The sequence below is a fragment of the Podarcis raffonei genome, chromosome 5 (genome assembly GCF_027172205.1).
Source record: "Podarcis raffonei isolate rPodRaf1 chromosome 5, rPodRaf1.pri, whole genome shotgun sequence".
Classification (NCBI taxonomy): domain Eukaryota; kingdom Metazoa; phylum Chordata; class Lepidosauria; order Squamata; family Lacertidae; genus Podarcis; species Podarcis raffonei.
The window spans coordinates 73,265,925-73,279,174 of NC_070606.1; the positions used below are offsets into that span (position 1 = coordinate 73,265,925).

The window sequence follows — 13,250 nt, forward strand, 5'->3', positions numbered from 1 at the left end:
TTAATATTCACACTATCTATTTACTCCATTCCTTTCCTGCTTTTTTCAGCTAATGAGTCTGCAAGATGACTAATATCCATACAAATTTTATACAAATCACAATAAAACTATGGAAAATAACATTGAAATATATGCTGCTTAACAAAGCAGTTCCAGCAAGTACACAAAACAGAAAATCAGAGAGGACCCACGAGTCTCTTAAAACAATGTTTTCACCTGATTTCAAAAGGCAAGTTTCAAGAGGGAGGCAGAGCTACAAATGTGTAGCACCAAAGGCCCCTGATTATAGTCCAGAAACCTCTTGCCCACTTGTGCAGTATGTTCAGTGCCAGTCCAATGTTTACTATGTGACTTACCTCATGCAACAAGTGACTTACAAGCCATAATTTACCTTTCGTTTGATGAATGTGAACTTATCATACTAAGGAATGCTAAACAAGGACCAAAACTGGAAATTTTAGTCCGATAAGTTGTGTAAACATGATAAACCTAACTTCTGAAGATTCAGACCAACAAAATTCAAAATTCTATTTTTGTTTTTGAAATTGAAAAATGCAATTGATAAAAAAAAAACAGCCATGACCTGGCAAAATGATTTGGAATTGAAAGATGCTCCAGGCAGTTGGCTCTCTGGCTCACAAATGACTAGGAATGCAATGGTGCACCAAACATGTTTGCTTCCATTTCTTCCTCCTCCTTGATTAACATTGTGTGGATGAACAAACCCAAAAATGAGCTTTATTCTCAGGTAGTCTTTTGCTGAAGGTGCTAAAGTCACAGTCTTGTGTCATAGCGGACTGCATTCTGCTCTTCTGCCTCAGTCTTCTGAAGATTTTCAACCAGGTTCTTTGACTCCTTTTGGCATTTGAGTGATGTTATCGTAAAAATACTCCTGATTAGGAAAATCACAGCTATCGCTGCAAAGTAACTGCCATATATTAGGAACTGCAAGAAAGCAGAGTGAAAAAATACATCTGTCAAACAGCTTTTTGAAAAAACTTAGCTTCAATCGTAGAGCTTTTGCAACCATTTTAAAAATACCTACTGTTTACTAAGCACTGCTATGTTCCTAAGTTCCTTGGCTCCAGCACAGCTTTAGCCTTGGGTCGCTGTCCTATGCATACTTACCTGGAAATAAGGCCCAATCCACTTGGTAGGACTTAATTTTGATGCATAAGATCACACAGTCTCCTATATATCTTCTCTTACTCCCATCACAAGAAACTTAAATACCATAATATAAAGTCTATAGTCAAAAAAATGACTTGCAATTATATGAAAGCCAAAGCACTGAAATCTATATTTTGAAGACTGAAACTTAAAATCCACTGATACAGTATGAAAAAAGTGTAATGCATTTTTTAAAAGTATTATATTTTGCTGAAGTAGGCAAATAAGCATGTGATGTCCTCAACTTTACCCCAGTATTAGGGAAGTTGATTCCTCTCCTCTCCATCCAGTTCTATCATGAATGTACTTCCTCAGAACTGGAAGATGACTAATGATCCATCTCTTTGTTGCTACACCATAATTGTGAAAATGCATATCAAGTGACCGTATGTTGCAACAGCAGATGCTTATGGGAAACACACAGGGACCTGAGCACAGTGGTATTGTGCCCTCCTGCAGTTTCCAGCAACTGGTATTCAGAGACATTCTGCTTCTGTCAGAGGAGGTAGGACATCCTCCACAAACCTATCTCTTATCTTTTTGAAAGCCATCCAAATGCTAAATACTGATGAACAAAATTCACCTCTGTTTTGCTGTCAGTTACTTCAAGGCAAATCCCACAATTTGTCAGAGTGATGCTAGTTTGAGGGCATTGGGGGAAATTAAAATGGTGACAAGATCCAGCCACCTGCCACTGTTTGGTGTGCTGGTCCAGAAAGAAAATTAAACAAGGCCTAGTGCAGACATTGGCAGCAAGTCCTGGCAGCTGCCCAAGGGTACCAGGTGCTGATGCCAACCCAGCCAGGGATACAGAATATCAAGTCACTGGGGAATTGGAGGACAGCCAGTATTGTGTGTATGCACACTGATGTGAAGGCAACACACTGGAATTGCTGTGTGTGGTGAGATAATGAACAAGAATATTTTTTAAAAATATGCTTTTGCCAGTTTAGATGGATTATTCATTGGAGATCTGGGTGGTGGGGTGGTAGAATGTTAATCTAGGCCAGACATCAAGCATACTCCTTCCAGCCTGAGCGTAAATTCTGGGCTGATCTGAACTTCATAACCTGCACAGTCAATTCTTGAAATCCATGGACCACAGAAAAAAGTGCTTGTTAGCAGTTACTTGTTTGGGTGGGGCACTTGTTTCAGTGATTGGTTGAGCAACTTTGAACAAGACTAAAAAGTCAGTATTAACAAATGAGCCAAAGACTGCAAGCAAGGAGACATGAAAATTTGGCAATTAATGTTAAAATTCTGGTGAATTGTGGAGAGTTACTCCTGGCTAACTTGTAAAATTCCCAAATACGTTTTGTATATTTCACTAATAGTGCAATCCTATGCATTATCAAGAAAGTTTTGCTTTATCTATTGTGGCTTACTCACAGGGAAAAACGATTGTAACCTAACTATTTCTAACGTTTAGATGATTTATACTGTAAATCACCCTGTGATCTTCGGATGAAGGGTAGTATATTAATAGTAATGATGATGATGCTAAGGAATCCAAACTAGAAATTGACACTCCTGTGGAATCTTATGGTATTCAAAGCACCAAATCACATTGTATCATTTATGGAATTATGCAGTTGATAGGTAGGCAACCCCGCCTACCTGTCAAATTTGGCTTACAAAGTAGAGCCTGAAAAGGATCCAACCTGCGAAGACAAAAAGGTCCCATATACCTGCCCTAAAGGATACATTATAGATGTGTAAGCATATGTTATTTATATAAACACGTTTATAAACAAAACAAAAAGCCTCTTGATTTGAGTGTCGCCTGTTGCAAATATGTGAAGCATGCAAATGTTACTGAATTAACAATAGTGCCTACAATACAGCATTAACATTACAACTTACCTGAGTCCCAATATCCAGTCCCAGTCCTTTGGAATCCACCACTGTGACAGTCACAATAGTTTGAATTAGCAGTGCAACAAAGTTGTTGAATCCAAACATTAAGGCATAGCGTTCCATGCTGAGACTGATGGCAATCTGAAAACTAAAATTGAGCTTATTTTAGAATATTGATATCGCCATGGTATCTAAGTGTAGGTGACTTGTTTTTTCAGACCTGGCAAAATGTACACACACTTGTGTGAAATGGATGCAGACAATCAGGATGAGGAAACCTGAGCCATGCACATAGCTTATTTCAGGGGGTTGGACTAGATGACCCTCTGGGTCCCTTCCAACTCTATGATTACCGTAGGATCTCAGGAAATGTGGGCAGTACCGAAGGAGCAAGACAAGGCCTGCAAAAGGTATCATTATTATGATAGAGATCACATCCCACGTTTGCCTTAAACCTGTGCATAAGTACTAGTCTGAACACGAGCTCTGTTTATTTTATTCACAGCAGGTTTGAACTGTGTATCAACTACAGGCCCATGGAGGGTATGCAGGTGTGTATTTGGCAACACTGATGTGTGGCTGGAACAGCAATTGCTAGAGAAACAAATCTCAGGGTCGTAGAGTTGGAGAGAGTCTTGTATTGCACACATCTAGTCCAACCTTCAGTTTAATGCAGGAAATCCAGAGCTAGGAGCATCGTCAAGAGATGACTATTGATTCTCTGCTTGAAGGGTTCCAACAAGGAGAGTGCCATACCCCTCTGTTAGGGTATTGGTTCTATTGCCAAACGGCTCTTACACTTAAACTGTTGCAGCAGAGAACTGAACTGAGGGAGATCAGCAACAGCAGATCCAGGCTGGTGAGAGAGCCCCAGCCCCTCGCTTCCGTCCCAGATACCGCAGACCTTTCCGCCCCCGTCCACCGCAGCAGCCCACCACTGAGGGAGGAGATGGGGAGACAAAGGCGGCACAAGCCCCAGCGGACGGCATCCGCCCTGAGCCCCAGCGCCAGCGCAACCGACCTTACTTCCTTACTATTTGAAGAGAGAGTTCTGCACTTCCCTCTCAATAGTTTTTATGTTTTTATGTCCCCTGAACCTCTCCCCCCATTGTTTCTTACTTTCACTGGCTTTATCTAACCTCCCTGTAATAAAGGGCCCAAACAATAACAAATTGGCCTAAGTGAACTATACCTATATATACTTACGTTGCTATGGTTATAAGGAGCATATAACATGCCTTGAAAACTAGATAGCTAGCATAGCAAACCCAGATGTTGCTGGTAAAATGCATCAGAAGCAGGGAACCTGCATCCAGGGCAGAGAAGATTCCCAGCGCCATCTCCCCTGTAAGGTCCCAGTTCATTTTCACATATCCCACAGCCAGTGATGTTACTGAACCTGGAGAAAGAGATAAGTTTAGACTACTATGCACTTGCAGCAAGGGTGGCTAACATTTGGCTTTCTAGATGGCCAATGATAAGGGATGGCTAGAACTGGCATCCATCAGCATTTCCAGAGTAACAGGTTAGCCACCCCTGTTCTGCAGGTTCTCAAGTCTTGCTAAAATGGTTTTAAAATACCTTATTTCCCTCAAAATGAAGATACAAAATAATACTGTAAGATGCCTAAAGCATTTCTCTTAAAGGGGAACTGAGTAAGATTTAATAAACAATTACAGAAGAGTAGCTTAAATTGTTCTGCAACAAGTCCTAAAGATTATGGGACAAATTAGAGCAGGAAAAACGTTGGAAGTGGACGGGAGAGTGGGGGGAAACCATTGACAATTCCACCCCATTGCACTCATGTGGGACAGCGCTCAGGTGCAAGGAGAGTCTGTAGTGGCCTTGGGAGAGTGCAGTAAGGTTATAATTTACCAAGCGTTGTTTTGACTATACATGATTTTAGCCTGAAAATAAGTCGTACCTTTAAAATTTGGAGGCTTGGGAGCCGCAGACGAGATGGGCACCATTGCCCCACTCTCTCGTGGGGGGGGGGAGAGCTGCACCGCTTTGCCGGCTGTATAAGGTTGTGAATATAAGCTGCACTTTAACTTTTCACAATCGGAATTTGGGGGAGGGGAGTGCGGCTTATTTTCGGGCCAATACGGTATTTCCAGAGCATAACCGCTGTATAAGCCGCAAGTCAACTACTTGCATATTTGTACAGAAAGCAAATACAATAGCAGTACCTAAATAAACAAATCTATGTGATCAGACACTTCATCACATTTCTAGATAGGCACAAGATGTGAGCTGTGGACCAAACTCACTGCAGAAATAATTTGTTCCCTCCAATTTATTTCTTATGACTATGGAATTTCTGATGTGCACAAAGAGTTCCCCTCCCCAGATATCTGTTCATTTTCACTGCTGCATGTGAAAATTACCTCCACTGAAATAAATGGCGCCACTTGTGTGCCCCAAAACATTATGCACACCACACCTAGATGGCGTGTGGGATTCTGGAAAATGTTTTATGATTTCTCATACCTGGTTATCTTGTTCACCTTCCTATGCTGCGTGGGAATGGGGGAATTAAGTGCATTTACATGGTTGTTTGCATACAGGATATATTTTAAGAGGGATACTTACTCAGGAATGTTGCTATGGCTTCAACAGCTCCATTGTACACTTGAGAGCTATGGGAAGGTGCTTTAGCATCCCACAGTACTTGGACGTAATTCAAAACCTGGTTAAATCCTGCAGTGGCTAATGCCCACCATATTGACCAGTAAAGGAGTTTCTTTGTGGTATAGCATTCCTTCAAGTCTTTACAGAGCTGGAGAAGCACGGTCAGAAAGCGATTCTGGTCTTTTATTTTGGGCAGTTGATCTACTGGCACATTCTGGAAGTTGGCGGATGATGTTGTTGGAACACACGGATCCCATTGGTGGCTTGGCTGGCCTGAGACATTTGGTGGATCCTTATCTGTTGGTCCGATGGATGCTTCTGGGGAAGACGTTCTATGAAAGAACATACTTTTTTGAGGCATGGGTAGAAAAAATGAAGACATAAAGGCCACAGAGACAGAGGCCATGGTTATGGCATTGAGGTAAAAATAAGAGACATGGGCCAGAGAGACTAGAAGCTGGCCCAGCAAGGAACCTATGGTGGATGCCACGAGAGTGATGCTTCTGCAATAGCCAGTGACTTTTTGGTAATGGTCAGGACTGACAACACTGTATATGTAGGCATAGTAGGCAACCTCTGTGGCAGTCACCATGCCATAGAAAAATTCCACCAGCTGCATGGCAGGCACACCATATGCAAATAAAAGCAGCAGCCAGGTGATCAGGAAACTAACTCCCTGGAGAATAATGACAGGCTTATAGCGTACATAGTCTGTGATCAGGAATACTGGGATTAGTAGAGCCAAGTAGGAGTACGTCCAAACAGGGAAAACGTGCTGCGTCACCTGGAAGGGAAAAGGAAAAATTTTGTAACATTGAAAGGCTAACAAATATAAGGCATGAAAAATATAGAAGCAATTATTGAAACTACGATATAATTTTACGGTGGAGACCCTAGGCGAACTTTGGTAGCCAAGGCCTGTTTTCTCCTCTAACAGCTCCTCTGTCTCTTCAGTCCCCTATTCTCTCCCATTCAAGTTTTGCTAGCAGTTAGTGGCTAGCTCACCATCTCATTCACAGCCTGGCCTTTCTTTAGGCAAAACACATGGGCAGCAACTTGCTTTGCTTAATTCCAAACTGGCATTCCAGAGCTAGATTGATAGCTGATCTTTTCACACATGATGCCTGATGCTTCATTGCTGTCATTTCTTTTTTCCACACAGGGCATTTTCAGTCATTCTTTTACTTGCAAGGATAATACACCTTGCTCTCTTGGAGCTTTAATAATGCCAGCCATAGAAAGTAATGTCCTGGAAAGGAGTGGGACAAAACTTGCTTGCTGTGAGTTCACTGTGGGCCTGCGTGTGCGACCAGGTTGCTTTGTTACCAAAACAAAATAAAAATAAACAAAAATCAGGATGAAAGCCTTGAAATTATGTTCAGAAGTAAAAAAGAAATGTATTGTGGGAGGTAGTATGTCCAACAGGTTTCAGTCTCTTCAGGAGGTGTAAGAGATGGCAAACATGGAGGAAATCTGAATTATTGTGGCAAGAAGTTCCACAGACCCTGAAATATAAAACTTAACGAAGTACACGTATCTAAACTTACATTTATAAAAAGTGGGGTGAAGGTAACGGTTTCTCTGTAGAAAATTATAAGTTACCTTTTGTTTATAAGGTTAAATGAATTCCTTCCCCATTTGTAATTCACTCCCGACATATGACTGAATACCTTAGCGTGAATAAAATGTGCATCACTGTACCTCATCAATAGTCAGGTTTTTATCAGGCCCAGCAAGATAAGGAGTCAAGAAAGCCTCAGAAGGTCTCATCAAGGAGAAGAAGCCATATATGCAAAGGATCAAGGTGGAGAAAATCCATTCACTGCTTTGCATTTTCCTCCAACAATCTGTCGTTTTCCCAGCTAAAATACAAGGAAGCAAGAGATGGAAGGGAGAGACTCTTACTGAAAAATGCACAATGAGCCATTTTGCAGAAGGGCTGTTGCTTTCACTTGTAATACATCTGAGGGCAGCAGGCTTAGGGGCACATAGCTCTCTGCCCCCCAACACCTTGCGACAGCTTCAAGCATTTGCCACCTAAGGCACCTGCCTCATTTTGACTAATGGTATAGTTACCCCTACAAGTTGGCATTTCATCAAGAAAATGGCACAGTGGAAACGGCTGGACACTCCCTGGTTTGATTTTGCAGTCAAATTATCAAGCCACCCACCCCACCCCAGGCAACGAAGCAGGTTACTCCCAAATACAAAGCAAGTCAATATTTATTTATTCAATTTATATCCCACTTTTTCCTCCAAAGAGCTCATAGTGGTGTTTCTCCCCACTCCATTTTATCCTCACAACAACCCTGTGAGGTGGGTTAGGCTGAGAGACAGGGACCAGCCTAAGGCAATGCCAGTGAGCTTCATAGCTGATTTCAACCTTGATCCTTCAGGCCCCAGTCTGATGCTCTAACCATGTGTGGTGTTTTTTATTAAGTCTTAAAGTGCACAACAGCTATGCCAAGAGTTAAGCCCTGGTCAGGTTCCTATTCATGGGCTTGTCAACACCCACAGCCACATTTTTATATTTTACGCAGGGCTTTTTTTCAGCTGGAACTCGCCAGAACTCAGTTCCAGCACCTCTCAGGTGGGCACCATTGCCATTATAAGAGAACAAGGGAGGCGTTCATGGTGAGTCCCAGCACTTCTTCTAGAAAAATAGCACTGATTTTACATATGCCCTGGGCTGACTGTACCAGAAAGCCTCTTTGTAAGACTCCAGCAAAATGCAAGACAAACATTAAACACTGTATATACTGGTAGAGTCAATTACTGATGTACTGCCCTCATGCACAGTCTGAACTTCAGCCTTCCTCTCCCCTCTTAGGCTGGAAAACCTTCTATGCAACCCTTTCAGCAAAGCTGTTTATTTACTATTACTCAGATGGAGCCTGAATCAATGGTCAAGGTTGAAAAGACACAAAAAACACAGCCCTAAGGTAGTACAAATGATTATGTCCTTCTGCATTTGTATTCAATACAATACCTTTCACAAGCTTGCAGCTGTTCTTTTGAGATCCACAGGCATATCTGCTCAAAACCTTATGAGAATCCTGTGTTAAAATGCCTCTTACTTATTAACCAGCTTGACTTTCCTCTGAAATTGTCAAGGCTCTAGTGTAGTTTCTCCAGGTATTTATTACGGTGGCTTTAACTTGCTTGTCAGAAATAAATACATAACTATGTGGAAGTCCTTCTTTACATCGTTAGCATAGGGAAATAAAGAAGAAAGCTTGGTCTTTTACTGCAAAACAAAGCACCACGCAGGACGCAAAATGATGTAGGGGGAGAAAACTCAGCCTGTGTCTATACAGAAGAAGGTGAATCCAGGTAGCATTTGGATAAGGCAAACCTTGTTTGGTGGCAAATATCAGTAAAGTGACTACATTGCCCCTTCCACCTTCAATGATCATGCAAGTTTAGAAAGTCATTAACAATAATAGCAATTCTAAGTAGATGCACACTTAATGAGGATCAAATGATTGGCATTTTTTTTACTAGCCAAAAAAATATTGTCTTTATATTACTGCTTAGAACCATCTCTAGTTTTTTAAAAATAGTGTATCATCATATGTAGAGAAATTCAGTTCTAATTTAATGGTGAACCTATTTAATTCACACTTTCCGAAACAATACGCAAACGAAACACAGCCATCCTTAAAAATTCACTTTTGTGAAATTTGCAATGCAGTTCTCCAGCCAAGTAATGTCTACAGAAATGCATATACAGTACTGAAGCAAAGTGTGCATAAAATGCTTATAATAATGAAAATAGCATGCAAAAATTATTTCTATTAGGGGAAAGTGCTTTGCAAAGTGTGTATATTAGTCATAATAATACATATATATTAGTAGAATTAACACAAAAATGATGGTGAAATTTCACAAGGTCCTTCAAATTATATATTCACAAACTGGAAATGTAGAAATGTGTATAACTAAATTTAAGAATGGAAAAATTAGAAACAGAGAAACTGAAATTGACAGATTTACTCATGAATAGCAGAAGGAAGAATTGCAAGAGGTTCTGGCTGATGGCTTGTTCTGTGAATTACTGTCAACTTAAAGCTGTGCATTAAAACCATTCAAATAGCGAGAACCCAACAGCAAAAGCAAGTCTGATCAGAGTGTTTGCACCTGCCCCCAAAATAAGAACAAGGGACTGTGGACCAGGGCTGGCCCAAGACATTTTGGCATTTGAGGTGAACGACAAAATGTTCCCCCTGCCAGGGAAAAAGGGGTGAGTGAAGATCTACACCAGGAACAAGGGGGAAGAGAATCAAGTCAACCTTACTCTATGGTTGAAATGGAAGTCAAAGTCTGCCATGGCAGGTTTTGTGGGGAGAATGGGGCTGCTCTGAATCATGCCAGGTTGATGCAGAGCCCAGGAAACCCCAGAGGGCAGACCCACTAGTCCTTCTCTGGGGCTGGGAGACCACCAGTGGCACCTATTTGCCAAGAGGTTGCTGTAGCAGTGGCATGGGTGATGGTGCCTGCTGAGACAGCAACAGATCAGACCGCCAAGGAGCATGTCGCAGCCATCCCTGCCACTGCGGCACCTGATGATGATGATCTGCTGCCCCAGTGTATCCTGCCCCCAGAGGCAGTTGTCTCATCTTGCCTCATGGGTGGGCCGGTTCTGCTGTAGGCATTTTTGGCTTTAGTATGACTTGGCCCTGATTTGTTTGCTCTTACTACATGCCTCTCTTTCATTTGGATGAGGTTTCCGACCTGCTTTGCAAGATAGCTTATTCTTCTCTTGTAAACACAGCTGGAATCCTAGCAAATCTTAATCAAAATTACTTCATCTGCAATTCCCATAGAGACTAGGAGTGGTCAGGTGAAAAAGAGGAGCTTAGAGTAGCTATATCAATGAGGGATTTTCAGGAGGTGTGACTTGTCATGCAAAGCCACTGGAATCACCCCTTCTAAAGTTAGTAGTACACAACCACTAAGGTGGATCCAAATTACCTTGCACTGAACATTCACTCCAAATTGTTTACAGGGAGGCTATACAACTGCCAAGCAGTCATTATACCAAACTTTCCAGTTAATTTCCCCACCCCCCTCCTTTCAATATTTATTTATCTCCTGGAAGTGGGTTTGTTGCACTTAAGCACCAAGGTTACTTTAATTGCACAACCTGAATTTGCCAGCCTGCTTTTTTACCCGATCACCCTAAGATAGACTTCAGACAAAGAGGGGTTTTTATGGATGGAAAGAAACTCTGCCCACAGGTCTAACACTCCATTAGTACCATGAGTTTTCGTTTTCTCTTAACATGAGAATAGTCAATGTGGTACTCTCCAGATACTGCTAGACTCCAAATCCTGATGGTAGTCTTTAGACAATGTCTAAAGTTCACCATATTAGCTATGTCTATCTTAACACATCTCTTCTAAAGTTTCTAGAGATAACTTTGCTTTATCATGTAGTTACCCATGCTGTCTTCTCAAGTCTTTTGGCTGGTCACAGAACTACAGACTTCTTTGCTTTCTTCAGATGATTGAGTTAACTTTTCTCCTTTTGCCTTCCTTTTATTTCTTGCCAGTGCATGTCCTGGATTTCGGATGTTTTAAAATCCAGACAAAGTCAAACCTTTTCAAATATAGCGAATTCCTGATCCTGTTTCCACCTTTCTGTAGGTTAACTCTCGGCACTTCTTATTCCACTGGCTGTGCTTGTAGTTTAAATCTTGTGGATTGTTTTATTCTAATATACTTTGGTGCAGTCTCTTTCGTGCCTTGTTCTTGTTACTCCAGTCTTTCAACTTTGAAAGCTACCACCGCCTTGAAAAACTGGCTCCATTTCAACATCCTCCTCTCAAAGGAAATGAAAAACATATTACAAGGATCTTTTAATTCTGATTCTGTTTACAAAGTGGCTCCTGCTTTTTGTTAATCAGGGGGAGAAGGTGCAAGCAAGCTGAGATACAAAATGAAGTTCTGATGAGGTAATACATAGAAACAAAAGGGACCTTTGGCCTGTTTTAAAGCCCAGGCTAGGCATGCTGTATGATAGTTTTACATTAAACTAGGACTGTGACCTGGGTAGAATCTACACTTATCTACCGTGAGATTGCTTTCGGCATGGATTCTCGTGGAGTAGAGTATGTGGGAAGGGCTATGGCAAACTGAAATAGCCATGTAAAATTTGCAAGAAAGATCTGAGATCTGCTGTGTGAGCTCTCCCCCCCCCCCATTAATAGAGACCGTGCCCAGGATAATTTCATTTTGCTGCTTGAAAAAGCAAAATGGACAATGTTAATGTGATTACCTTTACAGTATGTTTTATTTAATTTTACTACAAACCTTTGTTGATTTATAAAAGTATTTATATTCCACCCTCCTGAAAAGAAAATCTGGAAAGCTATGTTCTCCATTTCTTTTTTAAAAAATTATGTTTATTGAAATTTTCGAAAAAGAGTATAAAAGAAAAACAGAAAAGAAAAAAAAGAAAGAAAAAAGAAAAGAAGAAGAAAAAACAACAGTTGAAAAGGTTTACCTTAATTACATTCCATACCCAATTTCCTTGACTTCCCCACACCTGCCCTTCTTGTATTCCAATTCCAATTTTTAGCTCAGCAATTTTTGTCCCCCCCACTTTACCTTATTTCCTCTAATTCAATTTACTTAATCAATTTTAACTTCTAAACCTCAATCTTTATATTTCAAAACTTATTCTTAACATACTTTTCCTAAATTCCCCCATCAATTTAATTAACCTATTTAAACTTAAAAATCTCAGTCTTTATACACCAACACTTATTCTTGACAATCTTTTGCTAAGGTCAGCCCTAAATCTCTCCCCAAATTCCCCATTTTTATGTTAGTGGCAAAAACCAACTTAATTAAAACAGAATTATATTTTTACACCCTTTGGATTCCCGAAGCCCTACCACCCCCTTTCCCGGTTTCGATCCCCAACCAAAGTCCATCAGTCCATCCGAAATCAGGCTGGCGATCTCACATCCGAGGCACTTAACCCTCTCTCAATTTCTCTCTGCCGGTTTTCTTGATAGTCCTTTATTTTAAATTCCGGATCTCGAAGAGGCTCTGTTCCAATAAGGTCCATATTTCTTCCAGCCAGACCTCCATATTTAACAGTGGAGCCAAAATCTTGTTTCTTACTTCTCATAAGTCCAAATGTCCCAAAGGCTCCAAATTCAACATTGGCCATATTTATATTCCATATGTCTTCAGATAAGAGGAGATCTCTCCAATTTCCATTCTTCACTTCCAACCAAACTTTCATCGTCATGTTCTTATTTTCCATTATTTCCAACTTAACAGGCCTCTGGCTCTCTTTAGTCATCTGCAACATCCCAGCGCCTCCTTCTTTCTCATGTTCCTCTTTAAACGGCACCTCAAATGACTCAGACTCTTTCTCCTGTTTGGCTGTAAGGATTTTTGGATCAGCAACAACACTTCCCTGTTCATCTGCAGGAGCTTGAATCATATCCTTTCCAGGTTCAGCAATTTTATTTACTGTTCCCTTCATTGTTATTACATTCATAGTCAAAACATTTGTCTGCTCCTGTAGATTTCCCAAGAGACGAAAAGTCTTTTCCAGTTCAGCCAGTATTTTTC

The 13,250-nt window shown here is 40.9% G+C and overlaps 1 protein-coding gene across 5 annotated transcripts in view; it reads right to left on the reverse strand.

Moving 5' to 3' along the window:
• SLC19A3 (solute carrier family 19 member 3) overlaps positions 1-13,250 on the reverse strand; it is a 25,208-nt gene continuing 11,958 nt past the window's right edge. For 2 of the 5 annotated variants that reach the window (XM_053390117.1, XM_053390118.1), the window contains 5 exons: positions 7,360-7,520; positions 5,620-6,442; positions 4,234-4,426; positions 3,034-3,175; positions 1-945 (listed from right to left, as the gene is read on the reverse strand). In XM_053390117.1, the coding sequence (XP_053246092.1) occupies positions 775-945; positions 3,034-3,175; positions 4,234-4,426; positions 5,620-6,442; positions 7,360-7,520 (1,490 nt within the window). In that variant the 3' untranslated portion in view covers positions 1-774. Of the gene's footprint in view, positions 946-3,033; positions 3,176-4,233; positions 4,427-5,619; positions 6,443-7,359; positions 7,521-8,647; positions 9,936-9,955; positions 10,517-11,100; positions 11,823-13,250 lie in introns of those variants that run through there. The other 3 variants (XM_053390119.1, XM_053390120.1, XM_053390121.1) reach the window with 3 other exon arrangements.